General features: G+C 42.3%; 2 protein-coding genes across 2 annotated transcripts; both read right to left on the bottom strand.

Annotated features, from left to right (window-relative positions):
* Positions 1-138: 138 nt before the first annotated feature.
* LOC306703472 (proteasomal ubiquitin receptor ADRM1-B-like) lies at positions 139-4477 on the bottom strand. Its single transcript, XM_079169451.1, has 10 exons — positions 4425-4477; positions 3619-3846; positions 3423-3539; positions 2963-3086; positions 2767-2853; positions 2558-2663; positions 2095-2339; positions 1013-1170; positions 744-846; positions 139-478 (listed from the first exon to the last, which is right to left on the bottom strand). The coding sequence occupies exons 2-10, from the start codon at positions 3826-3828 to the stop codon at positions 375-377; spliced, it is 1254 nt and encodes a 417-aa protein (XP_079025577.1). The 5' UTR covers positions 3829-3846; positions 4425-4477; the 3' UTR covers positions 139-374.
* Positions 4478-5564: 1087 nt separating this feature from the next.
* LOC306702563 (oxysterol-binding protein-related protein 2-like) lies at positions 5565-13096 on the bottom strand. The gene is made up of 14 exons (XM_079168203.1): positions 13006-13096; positions 12605-12730; positions 12401-12497; positions 11944-12019; positions 11539-11673; positions 10987-11084; positions 10715-10897; positions 10132-10239; positions 9958-10047; positions 9739-9865; positions 9147-9266; positions 8656-8779; positions 8443-8533; positions 5565-7697 (listed from the first exon to the last, which is right to left on the bottom strand). Exons 2-14 carry the CDS (start codon positions 12639-12641, stop codon positions 7595-7597), a joined length of 1389 nt encoding a protein of 462 aa, XP_079024329.1. The 5' UTR covers positions 12642-12730; positions 13006-13096; the 3' UTR covers positions 5565-7594.
* Between the last annotated feature and the right edge of the window lie 12425 nt (positions 13097-25521).

Below are 25521 nucleotides of genomic sequence, written 5' to 3'. Positions count from 1 at the left end.
AACTGAAATGTCACGAGTTTGTTTTATTTCTGAGGCAACAATCAATCACTCGTATGAAGCAGTTTATCTTCAGGTAAGTTAAGTTATCGTTCACAAAACAGTCGCGAGAATAAACACAAGACAGTCGAGGATGTTTCTCATCGTCTTTATTGTTCCCAGACTAGCAGCTGACATGCAGGTGGGTTACATGTTCACTCAGCTTAATCAGTTTTAATAATGCAACACACTGTTGGAGGCTGAACACGGCATTATCAGCAAGGGAGGGGAGTCTTAGTGACATGTTATATGAGGCACAATCTTTATCCTTAATGTTTAACAGTTACAAAACGAGTGAAGCAGCTAAATAAATACCTTAAATAATAAACAAACAATTCTTAGTCCAGACTCATGTCTTCATCGTCGTCTTTCTTCTCTTTGGAATCCCCATCCTGGTCCGACTTTGTCTCCGTCTCCATGGCTTTGGCAAAAGCCTCAACATCTACAAAGATAGAAATGTTTACCAAATTGAGTGAAAGATTGTTTTTGTCAAAAAAGTCAAAGAAATCGTAAAGCATGTCGAAAAAAGTCATAGTATGCTCAAATAACTTAGTTACATTCCACCACTATTAAAAAGATAAAGATGTCACTGTCTACATTCCAGTTTACTCTACATTACAATCTCCTTTGTGAACATGAAAATGTGTTTTCCAGCAGTGAAACAAACGGTTACACTTTTCTCTTCTCGGTGTGGGCGAAACACTGACCTCCTTTGTTGGCTGCATCCACAGCCTCTGCAGGCAAACCAAACTGGTTCATCAGAGGCCCCAACTGCCCGGATGCCAGGGCGCTGCTGAACATGCTCATAGCCTGCAGAGAGACAATAAATACCAAGATAAGGACAAATACCACAACAAAATACCAAATACCAACAAAAGAGAGAGAGCGAGAGAGACTCTTTGTGACCAGAATCCTGCTAAAAAGAGAATATACTATAGCTTCAGGTGTAAGGAGTTCCAAACAGCGAACACGTTACCTGCTGAAACTGAGGCGAGCTGAGCGTGTTGTGGAGCTCCTCCGTGCTCTGAGGCAGGGACTCTCCGGAGGGCAGATAAGGCATCAACCTCTCCTGCACCTCGGAGTTCACAAGGATGGGAGCCATGATCTCAGGTGTCAGGACGCTGGCAAGGTCCACTGCAAGTAACAAACATCACCACCGATCAGTTAGTCTAAAAATATCCAGATTTTCTGAGCTACATATGACTCAGTTTTATTAGAATGCTTATTTCTGCACGTGATGATCTTGTCCAATGTTAGTCTATCTGATGGGGAGTATACACTTTGGATGATGAGCAGGGGTTTGAATGTTAGACATTTACGGTGGAGAAAGAAGTATTCAGATTTATTTGAGTAAAAGTAACAATATCACACTGGGAAAATACTGCAGTACAAGTCCTGCATTCAAAACCGTTCTCAAGTAAAAGTAGTAGTATCATCAGCAAAATGTACTTTTGTGCAGTAAAATGTTCCCCGTCAGTGTTTGCCTGGTAACGTTTTCACCGTCTGTCTGTGTGCGAGTCATCTTGTTGCCTTTTACAGCTGTAGATATTCAAGGTTGTGCTAATTCTAACTCTTTTATATATAGTTTAATCTACATAAATACATCGTATTCTATAAGATCATTATGTGTTTGTAGCGTCGCTGTCCTGCGAGAACCACAAATCTCTAAAATTGATTATTTTCTCAATTAATCTATGAGTCTAGTTGTGAGAAAATGGTGAAAAATGCCACTTATAATTCCCAAAACCCCAAAAAGGTGAATGTAAATCCAATTATCTATCTGTTTTTAGCTCTGTTTTGGTTGTCTGAAAGGTACTAGTCTCTTGAACTGCTAAATGCTCCACTATGTTCACCAACTAGTCTTGAACGATGTCGGTCTGCTGTTTGGGTGCTGAGCAGGTATCCCAGTATTACAGAGACTGTTGCATTCACAATGCTATTTCTTTGCAGGTAATTACTTGTGAGAATAAACAGCTAATTATGCTCGCTTCCTCTGGTGGTTACTTTAGTTTACTTTCAGTTCTGAGGAGTGTAGTTCTCACTCGGTCGGTTCCTCACCTCCCTGTCCGCTGGCGGGCACATTCATGGTGGCCAGGATGCTCTGCAGGTCTCTCAGCTGGATGGGCTGTGCGGGGCTCGCTGCCCCCGCCGCCACAGAGGACACAGCAGCGGGGGTGGAGGGGGTGGTGGCTGTGGGGGAGGCCACTGAGGTGGCAGAGGGAGTGATGGGGGTGGTTGGCACCTGGGTGGAGCCGAGCCGACTGGTAGCAGAGGTGGAGGTGGGGGTGACGGCTGTGGACGGACTGAGAGGAGAGAGAACGAGATCAATAATCAACATGAGGCACTAACACATATCAACCTGTGATATCTTTATCATCATTACATATTTTACTATCATCATTTGGTGATGTTTTTCTCTAGTTGTATCTGTCTATGCTTTAGTTATTTCCTGCAACAAAAAAATCAGTTCAAAAAAGACGGAAATTAAGCCATTTAAGTTCCTCTGAAGAGAATAAGATACCTTGTGGAGGAGTTACTGGCTGCAGGAACGCTGCTGCTGCTGCTGCTACTGCTGCTGCTGCCCAGGAGGTTGGCCAATCCTGGACCAGCCAGAGCCCCGAGGCCCCCTGTTGTTCAGAGAGAAACGGCCACGTTATTCTCCTGAGAGCGTGAAACTGCATTTACCGAGATGCCTCTCCTCTTTTGTCTAATCGGCTTGTAGGTACGTACCGATGCCCCCCAGGCCGGTTGGTCCGATGAGCTGCATGAGCTGGTTGTGGCTCATGTTACCCAGAAGGCTTTGCAGACCGCCCTCCCCTTTACACGGGAAAAACAACAGTTGACATCCAGCATCGGTGATTCAATTCACGGCAATATTTCAGCTTCTTGCACATTGTGGGAGAACTATAATGTGAGCATCTGTTACCTCCCAGAGCGGACAGATCGTGTCCTCCGCTGCCGCCGCTGCCGAGAGCCCCGGGCATCGGAGGGTTGTTGAGATACTCGTTCACTTTACGGCAGTGCTCCTCGTCCTTGTCAGTCTTCGGCTCCTGAGATCAGAAAAACAAATTGTGTTTACAGTTGTTATATGTGACATTCCCGTCTTCCTAGATACCAACAAGCGATTTACAACGTTATACTTTATTACAATTGCCATATACATACATGACATTTAACCCATCCTAAGCATTAAGGAGTGGTGGGCTGCTGTCAGTGCCATTACCTGCATAATAAAAGTGTATCTCTTGTACATTTACCTTTATAATTGTCTCTTTTTAACAAGTAAAAAACACAAGATTCATGAATACAGAGGTGCGCGTGTGTGTGTGTGTGTGTGTGTGTGTGTGTGTGTGTGTGTGTGTGTAGCAGACCGTCGTGCTTCATACCTGAATCCAGAAGAAGAGTCTTTTGGAGCCAGCTTTGAACTTCAGCACATAGACCCGTCCGGTGGTGCACTGGTTCACCCGTTTGAACTCGCAGTCATCGGGGAAGATGATCAGGTCCTAAATCAGAAGAAGGGTTCATGATAAAAATGTAAGACTTGAGGTGGAGCCTTTGTTTCACGCAGACAGCGTCACCTACATCGTCCACGTTCCCGGTCGTCCGATCCTTCCAGCAGAAGTGGATTAGGGAGTCGTCCGTCTGCTGGATGTAGACCTGACCTTTGCGCTTGTCGGGGGTCACCGTGCTGCCTTTCATGGTCATCTTGCCGGCACGAAACTCCACCAGGTACTTGCTGGAGGAGCCGCGGGACCCGGACACCATGCTGGGGAACAACGCTCCGGACGCCATGATGAAGAGGACAGACTGCTGCAGGGAGGACAGAGAGGAGAAAGGCCATACGCACACAGAGTATGATTATTAGGATTAGATTATTTAGGCTTTTAGAGCCTGTGTAGTCCCAGATATTAACCTGCAGCAATTGTCTTTTACCTGCTGTATCTCACTCTAGTAATGAACATATTATCCAGCAGATTCATATATTTTAAATGGTAAATCCTGATTGCAGATTAATTCTTAACATCTTTTTCTAACCTATTTAATGTAAAGCTATTATTTTATTATTTCCTCTCAGGGGACATTACGGCTCTCCTAGACTGACATTAAATAAACAAAGGTTAAAACAAAGAAGCCGATTTAATAGGAAATATAGGTGTGGGACAAAGCTAATCCCAGTGCTCCCATAATAAACCAGCTAACGCGCCTGGAGCAGCCTCAGCAGATGACTCTGCATCCTGTAACGTTAGCAAGCCGCCTGTTTCCAGCTCGATGAGCTCACGACGGAGCTGCAAGTCTTACGACTCGCACACGGGGACTAAACACACATCAGGTTCATATGTAGCTGAATTAAAAAAAATTATACGAGTAAATAAGCTGTTTATACTTACATTTACTCACTGAAATGTCGTTCAGCCGGAGAGCAGGCAACACACACTGAAGATGATCGTTATTGGCTGGCTGGCGCCCGTGCTTCACTGTGATTGGTCGAACCGTGTGTCAATCATGTTGTTTTTAAACCGTGCGCATGGTAGGTCGAGATGACACAACAGCATGTTTCTAGTGTTGAACCGTTTTATACTGACATGGATCAGATACAAAGATCCTTTATTGGGTATTTAAGTTGTAACTAATGGCTTCATTAATGGTTAATAAATTAAATATGTTATGGTAAACTGTTAAGAATAACGTTTGAGATATTTATATAATCCCTTTGATTGGGTTTGAAGGGCTGTCGATGATATTAATCAGTGGTGGAAAGTAACTACGTACATTTAATCAAGTACTGCACTTAAGAATAGTTTTGGGGTACTTATACTTTACTTGAGTATTTCCATTTTTTGCTATTTTCTTCTTCTTCTCCCCAACAATTCTACAAGAGGGACCTATTGTACCTTTTTTTTTTTTTTAACTCCAGCTACATTTATTTGTATTAGATGAATAAATGATGCATTGTTAGATTAAGCTACACAGTAGTATATAAAGTAATTAAAATGATCTCCACCTGTACCATATACATATACAAACACCTATTCATAATCCAATACTATTTTAAAATGTGTCATTTGCATAATGATGCATAATATATTACTTTTGATACTGTTAATATGTTTTGATGCAAATACTTTATTTATACTCGAGTACATATTTTGAATGCAGGACTTTTACGTAGACTTCTAGGTGAAAGTATACTTATACAACTATTGCTACTTTTACTTATGAGTACATACTTTGTTAAATCTCAGGAATACCAGCATTAATACTAGCATTATTACAAAATAGGTCAAAAAATGATTGTTTACAAGAAACAAGCAAAGATTAGAAATCAGTCAGAAAAGAACACAAACTCGTGTATCAGCAACATGTTTTCTTCTCTTTCTCATCCTTTAAATCATCTTGTGACCCTTCATTTGTGAACGACTGGTGTAAATAACACACACGTGTCATACGATGCTGTTAAAGTGAACGTTCAAACAACGGCAGGGCCGGTAATTTCAACAGTCCATCATTTATTTCTCAAATACGTCATGTTTGCATATGGTTGTATGTGGATAACAGTATGGGGGGGGGGATACAATGTAAACATTTTCAAATGGACGCTAGATGACACAAGGAGGTAAAAAGAGTGAGAGATCAGAGGAACCATAGAAGTGAACCTTTGAGTGTGTGCCGGCGTCACAAAGTGCTTTGGATCCAGAGTAAAGTTGAGAGGAGCTGGGGGACGACAGGATGTAGAATATATCTTCACTGTATAATATGTGCACCAGACTGTGAGCGTACAAATGTGCAGTTTATGCAATGTTAGTGCCTTAAAACACAAAGAAACATCTATATATACCGTCTAACAACTGTTCTACGTCTGTATATCATCAGCACACAACATTCATTGACCGCTGCCTCTGAAGCATCTGAAGCACACACTGGCTACACGCTAAAGAGCAGGTTTCACATTTCAGGAGGGCAGACGGATCTTTTTGCATAGGTTTATGATGGCTACAGTGTCCCGTTTAAAAAATACATTTTGTTTTGTTTTCACTGCTGCTTAGTCCATAAGCACATCTTTCACTGATGGTAAAATATGTTTCAGTCTCTAAAGACAGTCAGGTACTTGTCCACGTGTGAAGACAAACCGCTAGAATCAGTCAGTTCTCTTTATACAAAAGGCTCTTGAGCTGTGCCTCGACAGCGGCGGGAAATACGTGAGCCGCAATTTGACTCAAAATTCCATCTCAAGAGTCATAACTCACAAAATATACAAGACGTTTAGATTTGCTGTGACTTGCAGTCATTATCTTGCAAATAAATAAACGTCCAAAAGTCCCCTTAGAAATAATCAAAATCGAGGATTATCTTTATAACTCCAGGACTTGCCTGAGAATCATCATGTTGTTTTACTTTTCTTCAGAATCACAGTCATCCAGTGATAGTTGTCTGTACATTTTATGAGCATATTTCAAACAGGAACTGCTAATTCGGCAAACTTTTAATGGTGCCAACCTGCCAAAATAAACAAATACAACAACAAAAAACAGGTAACTACCTAACTGAGTCCAGGGAAACATTACACTTCCTGTTTAGTTAGTTTGTCTTGAGACAAATAATATTAATAAGAGTTTAAAAGTACAATAACATGATCTTTTGATTAATATTTTTCGACTGTTGGTTCAGAATATCCCGTCAACGTGTTTCTTATAGCGTCAGACTTTGAAAACCTTCTGCTGGAAACCGAAATGCTCTGTCGACTTCTGCTTTAACGTTTTATGTGAATCCATTTACAGTATCACACTTAGTGCAGAAAAACGTTTTTATGGCTTTAACATTGTGTCAATAATCATCTTGGTGAACATGCATGCATCAGTTATTATACACATTATCTATGTTACAGTGGACAACAATATAATGTACCAACAATACGTTTACTATGACGTAAACGTGGTTATAAGCAGCTTTCATCTCTACTGTAAGTCTCTATTCACAGAAAATGTATGACACTTTATGGATGTTTGCAGGTAACAAAAAAAAAGTAGTAGATGTGTTTAAATGACCCCTGATATTTGAATGCAACGGGACAAGAAGTGTGTGGTACGTCTACAGGTAAGATTACGGTTGAGTACCTGAACTAAAACTGAGAATTAAACCTCTAGAAGTTTTGTGTCTTGCAGCAGCAACATCAACATCACCACGCACGCAACACGCACGCAACCACACACACACACACACACACACACACACACACACACACACACACACACACAGGTGACTGGTTTAAAAACCCACACAGGTCAGTAACAGACACGTGGACTATAATTGTCATGATTAGGACGTATAAAGATGTCAACATTTACAGTAAGTAAACTCTAAAAACCCTAAAATTCTTAATATAACATTCCTCCTGTGGACAAACTGATAACGTTTTGAAATCAGCTTTTCATGGATTCAAACAAAGACACAGTACCTGTGAGCGTCTGGACATCACAAAGACACCAACGATTGATGTAGAGAAATAAAGGGAATCCTATCAGAGAGGAGGAGATCTTCAAACTGAACACCTCCTCCTGGGTCAATAAACGTTGGGACAGTCCGTGTAACTCCTGTCAAAATATCCACCTGTGTACAGCCAATCCTCAGCTCCAGTATGAGGGTTTGTTCCCAGCTGAAACCACCTGGAGAAACATAAAACATGCAGGACCTATTATTAAAATGACAGGCTTAAAGGAAATATTACATAGCAGGAGGGACGTACAGTCCCCGATTGAAACTATGATCCGAGGAGCTTCTTCTGCTGGAGAGGTGTGAGAAACAGCCGCCAAGTAGACCATTATATTCTAGTCAGACTGTGATGATGTGAGAAGTGCAGTCTTTCTAATTATGTATCCAACAGAGTGAGTAAATGAGTGAATCATGCTGTTCACTGTTGTGTACGATCGGCCTCAATCAGGAGTAAGCCGTTAAGCCGGCATTCAGACCAGAATTAGCTTGATTTGATTTTAATATACCAGCGACACAATGCAATTTGACTTTGCTGGATGCTGGTTTGAACGTGGCCTTAGTGAGTTGTGGCTCTCAGACATTCATTAATCCATCTGTACTGTCGGCATGAGTCTGATTTGACATGAGAAGAATCTCCTCAACACCTTAAAATTGTCTCAATTAGTCTTTTTTTAGTTTATTAAACTCTCTCTGTGTCTTATGTTTTGGGTGTTGCAGCCTTTAAATAAAAATGACAGCCTCCAATTCAGACTAGAGATGGAAATGTTACATTTGTGACAATAATGTAATGACTCAGGTGTTATTCCGTTATGCTTAAATTGAATCACATTTATGTAACGAGGTGCACGTCTGAGATGGGCTGTATTTTAAAGTTCTTGAATAGACACCTTGACATTTGTGAGCAGCGCACACACACACCTGGTTGACCACTCCTCCTCATCCATGGAGCGTTCCCTGCGTGAGGCCCTTTGTTTCTCCTCTAACCGTTCTTTCTCTGTACTCGATGAGTCTATAAAAACACAAAAAAATATGCAGATACTGCAGAATCACATGAGGGTTGTGTGTGTGTGTGTGTGTGTGGAAGTGATGGCTTCCGCTTCTCTCAGCGCGTTTATGTGAGGTTTGTGTTACCCGTGTCTCCATTCTCCATGGCTCTGATGTCGGGCCTTAGCCGGCAGTCGGTCGGTGCCAGTAGTCTCTCCATGCCGGGCTCCAGTTCGTTTAGTGTCATGGCAAAGCTGGTGAAGTTATACAGCTACACAAGGAAACACAGAGAATAAACATCTTTGTTCATTAAGTAATACTGCAGGCTCAGAATCTGTGTGGCTATTACTTCTGTTTCATAATCAGCTTATAGAACTGCTTTTAGTCGATAGTGGTGATGCGTTAAGAAACGTAGACATGTGCAATCAAAGGTAGTAAAGAAGTAAACTGCATGCCAGCAAACAGGGATGTCAACAAGCAGGATTTATATATTAAATAATACAAATTCATGAGAAATGTTTTATGACAAAGCAACTGCGCTCAACATGTTTGTCAGGCCTCAAAGATAAACAGGTTTTGGTGAAGTTTGTTTACAAGCAAACGCTTCTTTGTGTCTTCAGTGTGAGTGTGATATTGACCTGTGCTGAATTAGCAGGCCGCGGCGCTATCCTCCACAGTAAGGCACTTCCTGGTATCACAGTCACAGTCTCTTGAACTTCTGGCATCTCATCTGCCTCCTCAGATTCACAACTATGTTCCTACACACACACACACACACACACATACACACACAGAGATGAATAAGGTTGTCAGAGGTGGACTAACAAGCGGAAGCTGACAGTACGTACGGTTCATATGCAAACAGCTGATTCACGGAACTACAGTCGCCACAAATTCAACACGTCTCTCAAGCAACAATGCATGTCATTGCAAGACAGTATGGATTAGTGCTGGCAATGATCTAATCATACACTACACTTTGAACATAACTCAAACTAGACAACAGCGGTAGCACATTACAGATATCAAATACGCTTTTACCTTACCTTCTACTAAAGCCACTGCATGTTATTGTGAAAGGAAAAGATACCATTTGAGAAAAGAATTTAGAGTGATGAGTCACAGATTACGTCACGTTGCAAGACAGATAAAACACAAACGTGAGAACAAACTCAAGCAGCATTTCATCTCAGTGGAAGAGCAGATATCGGTCACAACAGAATGGCTCACCTGTTTCAGCTTTTTGGAGTCTCCCCCCGTCTTCTTGTCCGACTTCTTGTGCGCTTCGTAAACCTTGGGGTCCACGCTGTACATGCACTCCGTCCACTTCCCATAGATCACTCTGTGCTTCTTCTTACTAGTTCAACAGCAAAGAAAATCTAATTCAGTTCAGATGAAATGAATCACAACCGAAGGTTAATAACAGTGTTGTTGTGATCTTGCTCTTACCTTTTGTCTTGGATATGACCCTCGACTTTGTGCAGCTCTTTCCCGAACATTCCACACGGTTTGAAGTTCAACACACACTTATCTCCAGTGCTGATGAATTAAAAGTACATATGAAAATGAATGGTACAACCAGTTTAAATCTTGCAGTTAAGGATGACAGAATTGTCACTATACCTGTGGTTGACTATCTCCACCGTTCCATATTGCTCAATCCAGAGTTTTCCCAGTATGATGTTATGAACACAACACATTGGGTTTGTCCATGTGTACGCTTCTTTATGTCTGTGGGAATCAGAAAGGAGTGGTTTGATATTTTGGGAGAAACACATATTCCTTTTTCTTGCCGAGAATTAGATGAAAAGAATGACACTGCTCTTGTGTTCGTCTGTTAAAAAGACAATTTGTTAGCTTTGGACAGGGCCAGGGTATCCATTTCCAGTCTTTATGCTAAGCTAAGCTAACCAGCCACTGGCTGTAGCTTCATGTAGCGGACAGATATGGGAGTAGTATCAACCTTCTCATCTAACGCTCAGCAAGAAAGCAAATAAACGTGTTTCCTACAATGTTGAACTAATGCTTTAGATTAGTTTGAGTCACTGTCGCATTCATTTTAACATTTCCGTACAAAGTTTATCCACAGTTTGTATGTAAATACGACATTGAGTGCTAACAAATAATCAATACAATCGGATGCAGCTTAAAAAGCACCAGCACACTAAAGCAACTCCTAACAAATAAAAAAGGCTCAAATACTCACTTCAGAAGCTCCAGCGTCATGGTGCCTTTGGGCTCAGCCTCCACACTTTTGCCCCAGAACTTGAGTTTCGGGTAAATGGAGCCGTGAAACTCAAACTCTTCTTTCAGAGACTGGGCGTGGAAGGCACTGACGGGGGGGTGGTGGCTCACCTGCTCCGAGATCAATCTGTACCCCTCTTCCTCTCTTTAAAAAAAGATTTAAAACTCGCATAAATGAATAGGAAACATTTTGGTGTCTGTCTATCATCAAGACAATATTGTCTTCTCTAATACCTTGTGAGTTCATACGTCTCCCCCAGTAGAGGGTTAAATGGCTTTCCAGTCCTTTCCCATTGAGATGCTACAGCCGAAACAGCAAACGCAGCAACAACCTGTTACAGAGACACGAAGCGGATCAGAGAAGAGCGGCAAAGAATAATCCGTTCATTGACTGATCGAAAATGAACCCATTAAGTTGTTTTTAAGCAAAACAACAAACATTTCCTTGTTTCAGCTTCTCAAATGTGATGATTATCAGATTTCCTTTGTCTGATGTGATTGATAAACTGAACATCTTTGAGTTTTGGACTAGTGGTCGGACAGAACAAGCTATTTGAAGATGTCACATTGGTTTATGAAAACTTAAATGTACATTTTTTGTAATGTTTTGACATTTTAAAGGACCAACTACTCGATAAAGAAAATGATTGTTGGCTGCAGGTTTAAACCAGAGTGAGATCTGTTACATGCTTCTGTCCAGCTATGTTTAGAAGAATGCAGACAGAGAAAGAATTACATTGAAAAGAGAAATAAAATCACAAGCTCGGAGTCCTCCTTTATCTGTACCTGCATTCGGTCTATTGAGTCAGACAAACTGCAGGCTTTGTGGATGAGGTGAGTGTGCTCCATGTACTCCGAGATTCTCTGAAGGAAGCTCAGCGGCTCGTTAAACACAACCGGCATCGCTATTTTGGACAGCTCCTATTAGAGATCAAAGAACAGACCACATAAATAAGCAGGCGGTCTTTCATGCAACAAATAAAAAAATGCAACTTCCAAGCCATTTATAGTCAGCTGAGCCGAGAGAAGCACAAAGAGTTCAGACATGATTCGTCTTGTAGCGGCGCAATGAAAGCTGAAGCGTGCAAGTATTCAATTATAAACAAAAAAAACCCCACTATGTCACACTAGACTCAGAATCTGACAACAGTTTGTTTATGGCAAATTAAATTGGAAGCAGATAGGACTCACCATGCCAATGCATTTCTTCAGTATACTCCACACACTGAAGTTGTTTCTGGAGATCATTTCAGCAGGCAAGGTTTTCCTGGTTATAATTATTATATATGTAGTATTATACATTAGGACCATGTAAGATTTAAAAAATGTGACAGACAAAACTTTAGACGGTGTATCTGTTAATAGTGGACAGATATATTGATTACACAATGTACTGCATTAAAATACAGATTTCTTTCACGGTGAAAAGTGTAAACAAAGTCTTGACTAGCTTCACCAAATGTTCTGCAGAAGGAGGTGCACACACTCGCTAATAGAATACAAATGTGGTTGCACTGGCCTCGTCTGCTCCTACATGTGAGTGCATGCATAATTAACCCCTTTAGATATTAACCCTCAGACTAACGTGGTCATGTGATAACATGCATACAGACAGACAGACATGCCACACTTCTGCATGATTCCTCACCTGCGCTCCCACACTCCATTCTCCTGTTTGACCCGCTTACTGTCAAACACCAGGGCATCTTTAAAACTGACCTCACAGGAATCATCTGACTCCAGCCCTGATGGGGACAACAAACAGGAGGGCGACGGAAGAAAGGAAAGAACATTTAGTACAATAAGCAAAGTATATTTAACTAAATGAAAACTCTTGTCAGCGTGTTCTCACCTGTCTCAGCGTCGTAAAACTCTTCCTCACTGTTCATACTGAGCGGAGAAAGTAACTGTTACTCAACAGTCATGTTTCCACCGTTGCCCTGTCGTCTCCAAGCATCAGACAGCCAAGACACACTACCTGCAACAGCACGGACTAGTTACACCAAGCAGGGCAGCCAACACGTATCTAGTGAGCTACATGCTATGACTAAAAAACAACATCTTTCTAGTTTTCTGTCAGCAGCTCTGCTCCCCTGAAGCTAGTTATTAGCTAGCTAGCTCTGACAAGCTAACTAGCCGTTAGCATCGCTGCTGCTGAGATTTGCCCTTAGCTGGAAGGTGGGCAGCGGAGATTATCTTACGTTATCAACACTGACACGAAGAGTTATACACGATTCAATGATATATATATACCTGTGAATTCAGGTGAAATTAGTGTTCAAAGTGACATCAACACACGAAGAGTGCAACTGCTTCTCAAACGGGGCGGAAGTGGGCGGCAAGGACACCGTGAGTGACGGATGTGTCAGCCAATCACAGCGCAGCAAAGTGCGGTCTAGAAATAGAAGTCAATGATTAAAATAACAATTATAAACTTAATTTAGACAGCAACCTTTTCAAAACAAAATGTTTCAAATTGCTTTACATGGTTGAACCAAGATCCAAACATTTCAGGACTGCAATGAGGCAATTAAAACTTGACAATAAAAAGTATACAAAAATAAAATGTAATGAAATACCCGACAACAATATGAGATAAAAACAACAATAATAATAATAAAACAGATAAGACATGTCATTTGATATTGGATTGAAAAGATCTCACTGACACGATTATATATAGACGTTATGTGCAGATTGAAGGATTCAACCCAAAAATGGAGATAATTGATGAATAAATCAATGTACTGTCACATAAAAATACTTCCCTTTGTATCAGTAGACTATAGCCACAGTTAAAGTTTTTTGACTATTACTTTTAATAGTTCTAAATAAATTAAAACCCATACATTCATAGAATCTCATTAAAATTGCCTTAATTACATCATCATAAATGGGAAAATTAACGATAATTTAGAGTAAAATCATCATGTCAGCTGTCTGAATTACACTCATTGAAAATGTTTCAGTGACTTTCTAGTAAGGTACACTATATTAAAAAAGGTATATAAATGGCCACTAATTACTTTTTAATGTGTTGGTGTTTATTGATTGTATATACTTTCTACCTACTTTATTTTCTATTGCCCCAACTTGTGAGCAATCACAGAGCTCTTGTGTTTCTCGACACATCTTCTCTCGCGTCCAATGAGTGGACAAGGTATTAAGACAACAGTGAAGAAAGATTCGACTCAATTAAAAATCTTTGAATAAACCTCTGATGATTGTTGCTTAAATTAATGAAACTTGTATGTGTGTCTATCACTCCCTCCGTTAAAGTGTCTGATCTTTCTGGACATTGCAATAGCTGCAGTTAGCTGGGAATCAGTATGCTACAAAAACACAGGATGCTGCCTTTTGTCCAACGAACCGCAGCTCAAGTTATCCACAAGGTGGCAGATTTCTACTAGGATCAGAAAATAAAAATAACTTGGAGATTTAGAAATGTATTTAAATGTATTAATTTATATATATATATATATATATATTTAAAAAAAAAATGGTAGGTTTTAGATATTTCCAGTCTATGTATTTTAATTAATAAAGGTTTATTATAAACCTAGAAAAGGTTTTAGGTAAATATCTAAAACCGTAGGCCTATTAAAACGTTTTGACTGTTTAAATAAGTAAATATTAAAGCTAATAAGTAAACAATTCAAGCTGCTGATTGTATAAATACATAGTTAAAGATCAGTGAATAATTAGAGAGTAGCCTTTTTGTCAGGTATCCAAAGGAGAAAGTGGAAACTGTCGGCAGCAACATCAATTTATTGGCATCAAGTCACCAAGAGTCACAACAAGACCGAAAATAAAGATTTCAAAAATAAAAGCACGAATGATCATTTCGCCTCCATGAGAGATGTTCAAACTCGTTTTTTATGGGCAGTTATGATCAGTTGATAGTTTTTAGCATATTTTATTATTAATGAATATGTTTTACAACCATTTTACAAAAAGGAATTGTCTCAACATAAAGCGTTTGGAAACATGTTCATCAAGGGTCAATGGATTCATTTTATTTTGGAATTATTAACCGGAAGTCATTAACAAGCTGCGTTAGTCACTTTCTGCGCTCTTTTCTGCGCTCATTTTGGCAAAGTTTTAGTCTCCAGGATGGAGAGCAACCAGTCGGATGTCTTCAGTAAGCTTTGAGCTGCAGACTTTAAGACCTTTCAACATATTTGTGGAAACATCATGATCATCTTGAACTAAAAAAGCTGCTATTTTTTTCCACCTGAGAAAGAAGAAGAAGAGAAAGAGAGTCGTGATGAACAGAGACGGGGACAAAAGCGCAAAGACTAAGCCCCGGAGCCAGAAACAACCCAAGGCGCAGCAGCAGGTTCCTGTCCAGAAAAAGAAGAAAGATCCGCCTTCAAAAGATGCCCTAAGTGGCTCTCAGTCATGTCAAGGACTCTCTGAGAGGGAGGTGAAATCGGCGGGACTGCAGGGAAAACGACCGGTGAAAGTGTCATCAGGTGCCACAGTGGAGTGTCCCGGCGCGCAGAGGAAACTGTCGGATGCCAGCAACGCTTCCGAGGACCTGAGTAAAGACTCCGGCTGCCCGTCCGGGAAACTTTCCTCCTCAGACAGCAGCTCGGAAATATCCGACTGCCCCTCGGAGGGCAACAATAAGCACGACTCTCCGAGCAGCGACAATGATTTAAGCTGGATAGACGGTGGAGCTTATTTGTTCCGGGACAGCGAGGGGAAAGGCGACGGGAGACCGTGCGTAAAGGTACCTGCCGGAGCGGGTCTTGGTTTGTTTAACTCTACGGGGCCGTTTATGGATCTAATAATGGGAGAGACAACCGAAGATGTTGTCCGGGAAGTGGAAGATTTGAGATCAGAAAACGAGTATTTGAAAGTAAGTTTAATTTTAATCCAGTTTGTTTTTATTTATTTTGAGATTTAAATTATATTTGCATTATATTCGTGTCGCTTTAATGTCCACATGTGTGTACGTTGGTTTGTGTGTCGCTTCTTTGTGAGATCTAGTGGGCCTCAGACTCTGAACACCAGAGCAGATTTTCTTGTCAGTGTTCATTAGAGAGTAAAGGACAAGTGAGGGGAAGGTCTCGTGCAAGAAACGAAGTCACGAGTGACATAAATGATCCGTGGCACCATCAATAGCGTTTCCATATTATATTGAAATAAAACTGCTAAATGGAAAACAAATAACAACGTAAAAACTTTTGAAAAAACAAGACATTCAAACACAAACTAACTGTTTGTTGCCATTTATTTAGATAATCCAGTGTATGTAATGTGAGTTGTGGAGAGTGCTGTTATAATGTGTAAGAGTCTACTTGAGCATTATGTTGTTGTATTTGTAGTAAGAGGAGTGAATAAGGAGTTTAAAAAGTGCAAATCAAACCAATGAGAAGGTCCAGTCGGAAGGTTTATTCTAGTTTTTGGGTATTTAAAGGTTTAAAATCGAAGCAGCAGAGCTCTTTACACCATTAGAGTATAAACCATTACGACATGGTGTGAAATATTAATACATCAATAAGGACTTAAAATAATTGGAAACTGTAATCATAACCACCATAATTGGAAATGCATTTTGATATATTTGGTATTTGTCCACTGAGAGTAAAAGGTTTTACTGAACCAAACCATCCACCAGGACCACAAATTTGACCCAGAATGGTTCCATCTTTAACATTCCTATATGTGGGGGAAAAAAAATCTAAAGTTGTTGTATTTCTGTGTTGTTTGTCCCAGGATGAGGTGGAGGAGCTTCGCTGTGAGATGCTGGAAATGCGCGACATGTTCCAGGAGGAGGAGGTGTACCAGCTGCAGGAGCTGCGGCTGCAGCTGGAGCAGGCCAACAAGACCTGTCGCATCCTGCAGTACCGCCTCCGCAAGGCCGAGCGCCGCAGCATCCGAGTGGCTCAGACGGGGCAGGTGGACGGGGAGCTGGTCCGGAGTTTGGAGCACGATATCAAGGTCAGAGGTCATTACAGTTAGTCATTGTGTCATCATGCGGCCTTGTTAAAGCTTGCACCGCCATAAAACAGTATATTGCTGCCAAATTGGCTTTTGGCTGAATCACTGCTATTCCGTGATTGTTTTACTCATACGCACTGAAGGACTGTAACCGTTTGACAGCAGCCTGACTCACGACTGTTCACCGTGCTGTAAAATGCTTCCAGCTGTTCGTCAGCGCCACAAAAATTTCATTAGTTGGAAATGTCTTCATCATGCATCCTGTTTTCTATTTGTGTTGTACCATGGTGTAATTATGTGGTGAGTTGTTCTCCATCAGTAGGAAACATAAATGCACAGTAATCTTTAGCAGAATTATGGCAGGTCAATCGCTCTGTTGACTTTGTGGTGGCAGCCAGACTCCGTTTCTCTGAGCTGGGCTGCGTGTGGTGGTGTAGGATTCAGCCTCACCCTCTCACCCCCTCATACACTCATATGGTAAATTCCTGTCGTAAGCATTTCCCTGTAAAGTCTCTTTTACAACTCTGGGAAGGAGGTGAGATCTGGGCCAAAAGATTTTCTCTACAACAGTTTTTCCTGATTGCAGCCAGAGCGCCAGAGCCTCTTTTTGAAGCGACATTTCTTGTTGGAAAGTCGATCAAACGACTACAACAAGATGTAAAATGAGATGCAAAACGAGACACAATACTACCACAAATAGATGCAAAAGACCACCAAGAGACGCAGATGCAAAACTACCAGAAAGAGATGCAAAAATACTACAAAGAGATGCAAAACGACCATAAAGAGAAACAAAACAACCATAAAGAGATGCAAAATGAATACGAAGAAACTCAAAATGACTATCAAGAGAAGCAAAACCACCACAGAGAGACGACAACTAAGACACGCAAAATGGCAACAAACAGACACAAGACTAGTTGGTCTATATGGAACGAACTAGTTGGTCTATATGGAAATCTGATTTTACAATCCACTTATTGAATTTGGCAAAGGTTTTACGCAGGATGCCCTTCATAACCCAATCACAGTGCCCGGGGGTAGATACATGTTTTGGTGGTGGGTTAGGCGAAACATACAAACTCAAAACAGACAGGATTCTTTGTGGTCAACCACATAAATTGACCACAAAGAGACACGCAAAATAACCACCAGAGAGCTTATGCGTCTCTTTCAATCTTTAGGTCTTACACTTATGTTGGGGGGGGGCTTTTGCATGTCTTTTCCCAGGGGGCCCATTTTTTCATAATCTGTCCATGATTGGAGATACAGTACACTTACCTACTGCTGTTGGCTTTCTGTACAGGTTGCTAAGAGTGTGTCACTCCGGCTGTACAACGAGCTGGAGGCGGTGCGAAAGAAGGATTCCCAGTTGGAGTGGGAAAATGAGGCGCTGCGTGAGAAGACTCAGGAACTGGAAGTGGCCAAGCAGGTGTTACAGGCTGAAGTGGAGAAAACCAGAGAGGTGCGACATTAACACAACATTATACATTAAAGCCCCCCCCTCCAGACAAAAAATGAGTTTAGCTTATTGTTACTTTACTTGGATGTTTGAGAATGAGGAGGAGTGGGTATTTTTATACGTCTTAAATCACGTCTGTAGGAGATCTTAAATAAATCTGTTTATTGGGCTAAAAAAATTCAGCCTAAATCTTGTCAGAAACATAAGCTGCTGCCACCGACAAACTTCACGAGTCTCCATCCCTCTGGTCAGGAACCCTCCTCTCCATTTCTGCTACTACACAGCTGCACCCGCCCCAGCCAGTTGTCACCCTCATCCCTCAGTCACCCTGATGTCAGCTGACACATGACCCGGGTGCAGATCCACGATATGAGAGGAGGGCATGGCCAGCAGCTGCCTGGTGCCTCGGCAGGGTGAAGCCGCCTGGAATGCTGAATCCTGAACTTCAGGCACAGCTGATATCCTCACAGAGAAAAGGGAGAGAGAGAGATTACTAAAATAGACTTGCATTCTCCCTTTCTGTTCCTATTAAGACAGGCTAAATTTGGATCAGCGTGTATTATGGCATTCAAAATGTTTTTTGTGTGGCGACATACTGACCTGCAACCGCACATTCTTTAATCATACGGTGGCTACCACACCCTGACTGAATTTCCAGTCCACCTTCTACTCTTGCGGCCCCTCCTGCCTCGATGGCTCCGGTGATAACGGCCGTGCACTTCAGTGACACGTGTGTGGTTTAATCCAGGATTCTGTGCTTTTGCATGAGCTCAGTCTGGCTTCAGAGGCAGCTGCTAGTCCCTTTGATCCCAGCAGGGAAATCCACTTAGATTACCTAATCTAGGGGCACAGTCTAGATGGATGTGAAGGAGGATGAACATTGCAGAGACTCACATTGCAACTGGACTGTCTGTGACCCAGTTTGAGGGACTTGAATGGTAATTTAATACGGTCAGGTCACAACACAGCTGCAGATGCTTGAACAATGACGGAACCATAAATGACGACTAAAACTGCGCTTTTATTTTAAAATGCAACACAAATTATGACAATTTTCTAGATCAAGAAATGCAAAACGTGTATTTTCTTACGGGGACACTGACCTTGAATTGAAAACACAATGACCCAGTCCTTATTTGTGCCGTTTCTAGCCTGTAGAAGATGACTATAATTAACACTGTGACATCCTGTCTAGTGTCTGGGAGCGAGACAATGCTGCCAGAAAGAAGTTTACATTCCTCTCATGCTCAGACTTACAATAAATTCACACATGTAGAGGAGAGAAGGACTTGAATGTGAGACCGTGGACTGTTATTTCATTTGAGATATCCGTTAAAGTAGCACAAGATCACAATGTGCAGTTTAAATTGTATTTTTTCAAAGAGATTTTGGTAAACCTTTCTTGCAGAGAGTTAAAAGAGAAGATGGAGAACACTCTCACGTCTGAAAGTGGTATCCATCTTCTCCTTAAACTAAACTCTTAGCATGAAATGTAGAACTGTTCCTTCTTCTGTGTTTGTATATTGAAGTATTCCGCTGAGCTTTAGACTTCAGCAACATTTTTGTACAGTCTCACAATTATGGAAGGCAGTAGTGATGCTCAGATTGCATTTATATCCCCAGTGAACAGCTAGGAGACACTGTGCCCATTTACCCACTAGGAACAGCAGCCTAACTCCATTAAATTATTTCAGAAGCTAAAAGTTAAGTTCTGTTTTTCTCTGCCAAGTTCAGACAGTTTTTAGTTTTGCTGCTTAAATGTCCCACGATATTTGCTGCAGTGAACATTACTGCACAGATGGAAACGTATGAAATGATTCAAAGCAGCCTCTCCAATCGTTGAAGTAAATCCTTAAAAGAAAACACGAATACATCAAAAGCCTACAGTACATAATGTAAAAAGCAACATAGCCTACAGGGACTGGTAGAGGGGGAGTGAAATGTAAATGCTGGTCTCTAAATCAGAGGAAATAGTTCAATCATTGTGTGGCAGTGGTGAGTGGATGGTCTATGCGTACACACAGATTTGTCATCAGAGACGATTTTAGCATCTCTGGAAGGAAGATAAAGACATCTCAGAAGGTGCAGCCAAGTCTATCCATCAATTAACTTTAAGAAATGGCTTTTTAAAATGACTCAGGACTGACAAGTTGCCCACTTGGATATGTTTTTGTACGTATTGCACCCTTCATAAACCTCTTGGCCGTGTTTCTATCCCTCAGAGCACTCTGAAGAAGAAGAGCATCCGATCATCAGCCAGTAGAGCTGAGAAGAGGCTCTCTCAGCAGATTGAGGTTTGATATGTTTGATAATCACACATGATTTAAATTTGTGGCTGCACCACTGAAACATTGCATGTTGCAACCTTATATGTACCTATCATCCCCAGAAAGATATTCACTGTTGTTTGTTTGCTTAAAGGATGACAGTGCAGACCTCAGGTGCCAACTCCACTTTGCCAAAGAGGAATTAGCTCTCATGTGCAAGAAGCTCACCAAGTTGGTATCAGAGAGCGAGGGCATGCGCGAGGAGCTGGCCAAATACCACTCAGCCTACGGCGACGTAGACGCCATCCAATCGCCGCAGGGCAAACAAAACTCTGCCCACGCCAGGGAGGCGGGGGTCAAAGTTCACCTCAAACTGGTGGAAGAGGAGGCCACGCTCCTGAGCCGGCGAATCGTTGAACTGGAGGTGGAGAACCGTGGACTGCGAGCAGAAATGTGCGACCTGAGAGAGAAAATGGGAAGAGGAGGAGGTGAAGAGGAAGAAGAAGAGTATCGGGATGTGTTGGTGGAAGATCTGTCAGCTTCCACACCGGTGAAGGACAGAGAGAGAAATATTAAAATAGGATGCACATTGTTCGAGCAGGGTCAGGACAAGGAAGCAGAGAAAGGTAAAGGTGATGCTGAGACTTCGTCACAGACTGATGAGATGATTACTGCCCGTCATATCACTCGAGAGGGTCCTGTGGGTGGTGAGTGGGACCCTTCAGACAGTCATGAGAGTGATAACAACAAAAAACCCGACAGAGGTCTCAAAGGCATGACGGTGACAGACTATGAAACTCTTCTAGCTCTAAGAGATCATTCCCGCATTTTGAGTTCAGCGATCCAGCTCCTGACGACGCCACCAAAAAATGGCCACAGCTTATCTACCTCATGTGCTTTTACCTCTCCGACAGAGGTGGACTTGAATGACAAGGCACATCAAATATTCCCACCTTCAAATGAGGCTTTGGAGCTTCTACAGGCCATGCTGTTGGCTTTCATTGGGAGAGTGGAGACGCTCCTAACAGGAGAAGATTTTGGCAAACTCTCCGTTCACAAGGACGGACATGTTTGGGATTCCTGCACGTTCTCCCTTCTCTCTGGAGACTGTACAGATCTTAACCTCCAAGAGTCACCAAGTAAGCAGGAGTGTGTAGAAGACCTACGCACCTCCGAGGTTAAGGAGAGAGAAAATCAAATGAGACAGACAACTTTGTTTCAATCGGACCTCATTCACAGCTGCAGGGACCCAAAAATGCAACTGTGCTTGCAGGTTCTGTGGATCCTCCATCAGTGGTGTCAAGTTAAAGGACCCGGGCCGGAGGGAAAAGAGGTAAAATTAAAGTTGTTGATACTTAAATCGACAAATTGTGTTGTTTTACATTTTTTTATATATCTTAATTTTTTTGATTCAGGGTAGAGACAAAACCATGTATGCGCTGTGGGGGTTGTTGCAAGACCTTGGTGCAGAGCTCCGGGATGAGCAGATTGAATTCAACAGTGGGGCCAAAGGTGCGCAGGGCAAGGTCACTGAGGTAAGAATCGCGTTAACCCTTCAGGCATATGTCTCTCTCCTGCTGTGTGTGAGGCTGTGTGAAGTCCTGCTGATGATCTGGCTCCCGGGCCACACGTCCTCCTGACACTCAGTTCAACAGGCATCATGAAAAGATTCATGCCAGAGTATTTAGGCTAATCTCTTGTAGGGGCTGCAGCCAAACAGGGCGGATGTTCAAATCTGCTGCATGAAAACACTCAACTGATTCTCTGCATTGTCCAGACCTGGTGCATGAATATAACGTAACAGCTCCTTAATTATTGTTTCCAGCTGCTTGGTCTGATGCAAATAGAAAGCTTTAATGCTCCAAAGTAATAACCGCTGAACTGTTGGTGTTTTCTTTGCACAGCATGACTCAAGATCTGCTTTGAAAGGGCCGGATTTATTTCTTCAATGGTGTTTTTCCTCCTTATTCCACCGGCTAGACTGTAATCCCTCCTTTCCTCTAAGGCACATTTAACATGCCAAATAGCGGCTGTCGTTCAATTTAATTGAACCCAAACTTAATGGTTTATGGTGTTGTAATGTCAATACACAATATTCTAATCCTCACAATACCAACTCTGTCTTGATGACGTGAACGCTCGCAAGTCGTAAATGGTTCCTACAGCAAAATATTTACGTGGCATTTTTTACAAGTTCAGTAACCATTATTTGGCTGATGTGTGTTTGTCTCCCTTTGCTCAGTGTGGCACCAGTGGTGTCTTTGATGATGGAGCGGACAGGTGAGTGCTTTTAAAACATTCACATCTTAACTATTTTTAATCTTGAGGTCACTGGGGTTATAATTCATGTATCATCGGCTGTTTTCACAGAATGAGCAGCTCAAGAGTGAAAAGACTTAGGCAACAGTTTTCTCCACACGGCTGTAAGAGAAAGAACTGGTGCTATCTGAGCCAGGAGGCTGCCCAGCTGGACCGAGAGGACCCCGTTAAGACGTGGGACCATCTAATCATGCCGCTTAGCTTCCCTGATCTCGACTTTGAGCGGATGTCCATGGAGAGGAGCCACACTGCCCCGGAGAAATCTGCCTTCCGCATCTACTACAGCCCCCCGTCAGCTCGCAGAGTCCAGCTGGCTCAACTGAAGCAAAGCCCCGTCACAGACAAACAGTCTGTGAACTCTGGCTCTCCGTGGTGCACGCCGCCGACCTCCTTCTCTCCGCTCCGTCTCGGCTCATCTGCTAACCTCAGCGACGACATGAAGGAAATGACGGCCAGCTGGAGGCAGACGGTTCAGGGCAGTTCACAGGAGAAGAGGGGGAGATCACAGCAGCGGTGGGTGGACATGGCCTGTTCAGGTACTCAGACCCACATGAAGCCACGGATGGTGAGTGTTGGTCTGCAAACAGAAGGGTCAGTCACTGTGAGAAGCAGTCCATCCCGGGTCCTCAGCACCTCCCTGGTCTCCGCCCGCCTACACCACATTTCCACCTCACTGGACGGGGCACCAGGCAGAGCCGAGAGGGCCAGAGCCTCCACCTCCTCCCCTAAATTTTACCGGAGACACTCCGTATCCGGTGCATCCTCTCCCCCCTCATCCACCAATTTGAGCACCTCCTCCTCCTCATCTTCATCCACCTCCAGAGATCGAGCATTGTGGAACCAGAACCACCAAAGCCACACCGGCCTCACATGGACTCGACAAACCAGTAGCAGATCCTGTCCAGGACTGAACCACAACTCTCTGAGCAGCGCAAAGTCTCCCAGCAAACCTGGAGGCGCCAACCGTTACGGCATGGTCACAGAGTTCCTGCGCAGGGTGAGCGGCCGGGCAGAGAAACCGGTTCCGGGGTCAGGGCAGAAGACAAAGAACGGTCTGAAGAACCTGGAACGTGTTCCAACGAGGCCCCCCGCCGCACCGCTGCACAGGAACGACAGCGTGACGAGGATCGTGAACCAGAGGTTCATGAAGCAGCGAGAGGAGGCCGGCCGGGGCCAGAGAGAGGAGAAGGGGAGCAGTCTGAACCACGGTGTCCGACACAGCTTGAGTACCGTCACAGCAGAGGTGAGTGTAACAAACAAAATGTCTGATATGTGATAAAACACACCTGCTGCTGAGTTAACATGTATTTACTCTGACCAGGATGGAAACTACGACAACAGCTCCAGCAGCACTCTGACCTTCTGCTTTGCTCGGCCATCTCGCTCCACCCAGAGACAAACGTCAAACCAGAACAAACTCCACCGACACAGATACTCGCCTCCCTCGAGTACGGCTGCAGACTCCAACTGTGAGTGAACGGGCAGAGAAACAGCAGCTATTATTGATACCTGTGGACAGCTGAGAGCGGTCAGAGCGACAGGGAAGGGAATTTAAAATGTAATCTTCAAATGTAATTCCTGCTGTTGAACTGGGAGAACTGGTAAACTGTGTGTAGAATTTTTAGGTTTTCTAGCTCGATCATTGTGTTTTCTTTTGGTGCAATTTATAACCCTTATCTCCTTTAACACAATGTGGAATTCAATTACTATGTTGCAAAGCTTAATTCCTATTTACAACCTTAAACTTGATTAAATTGTACACTGCAAATTAACTTTATATTATCTTTGTAGTATTTTGTAGAGAATAACCTTGTTTTATTGAATAAACATCTAAGATCTCAATAACAGGATGTATTGAGATCATTTCATCTACATATATGTCTTGGCTTCACAGTCACAGCTCACCCTGGAGTCTGCAGGAACTTGTTTACTCTGCAGTAATGAGCAGCTTCAGGAGGGAGGCTGCAGGCTGTTACGTCACACACTCAAAAAAAGAAAAAGTAAAAGCTAAGTAGTTAATAGGATAAGATTTCCTCGCCTGTCAGCAGTGTGATCCATCCTTTCTTTCTCTCTCTCTGATTGTGTGACTGTTGACTTTCACTGTCTCTGAAAACCTGCAGCCAGCACATGAACGTTTTGTTTTGTAACTTTGTGACATACCTGGATATTAAACATTAATAGATGGAAGTTCAGATTTTTTTGGAGCTGAAATATTTTGTCTCTTCTCAGTGGCGGCTGTGGTCAAGGACGGAGTCACACAATCACACGGTGTCACGTTACTGCTCAACACACGTGTTCCCCCTCTATTGTCTCCATAACACACACACACACACACACAATGTAGGCATCATTTTGAATTTAATTTTTACAAATTTCCCCTTGGGGATGAATAAAGTATATATCTATCTATCTAATTGCATAGAAGCATGACACTTTAAGGTAGAAATACATCTACTGTTAAGAAACTTGGTTTGAGTCAAGGCTGCATTACAGGCAAAGCTACCGAGGGCCCGAAAGGTAAATTGTTTTTAAGTAATTTTACTACATGCATTTTTTTTCAGGGGACTTTTACCATGTATTTAAGTAACAAGACAGTGTGCTCTCATAGTTAAACTATGACATTGTTAAAGCTACTATGAGTCCTTACAATTATTATTATTAATGTATATGTATACATGTTGATGTTAACATTTAATCTCTATGTATATTGACAAAACATTTACTTCTCCTAAACTGTTGACAAAAGAACTGACTACAGTATTTCTAGAACTG

This window comes from Pholis gunnellus, assembly GCF_910591455.1.
Source record: "Pholis gunnellus genome assembly, chromosome: 2".
NCBI classification, from domain to species: Eukaryota; Metazoa; Chordata; class Actinopteri; order Perciformes; family Pholidae; genus Pholis; species Pholis gunnellus.
The sequence above is the reverse complement of the archived record's forward strand: the minus strand, read 5'-3'. Positions and strand labels throughout refer to the sequence as shown.

What these genes read in the sequence shown, in the direction of transcription:
- LOC306703472 (XM_079169451.1), bottom strand. Translation starts at nt 3,828, where the DNA reads ATGGCGTCCGGAGCGTTGTTCCCCAGCATGGTGTCCGGGTCCCGCGGC. An exon ending in CGACCGGGAACGTGGACGAT is followed by an intron (nt 3,540 to 3,618) that starts GTAGGTGACGCT and finishes CTTCTGATTTAG; the next exon opens with GACCTGATCATCTTCCCCGA. An exon ending in GCCAGTAACTCCTCCACAAG is followed by an intron (nt 2,340 to 2,557) that starts GTATCTTATTCT and finishes CTCTCCTCTCAG; the next exon opens with TCCGTCCACAGCCGTCACCC.
- LOC306702563 (XM_079168203.1), bottom strand. Translation starts at nt 12,641, where the DNA reads ATGAACAGTGAGGAAGAGTTTTACGACGCTGAGACAG. An exon ending in GTTTTACGACGCTGAGACAG is followed by an intron (nt 12,498 to 12,604) that starts GTGAGAACACGC and finishes TGTCCCCATCAG; the next exon opens with GGCTGGAGTCAGATGATTCC. An exon ending in AATGGAGTGTGGGAGCGCAG is followed by an intron (nt 12,020 to 12,400) that starts GTGAGGAATCAT and finishes AATTATAACCAG; the next exon opens with GAAAACCTTGCCTGCTGAAA.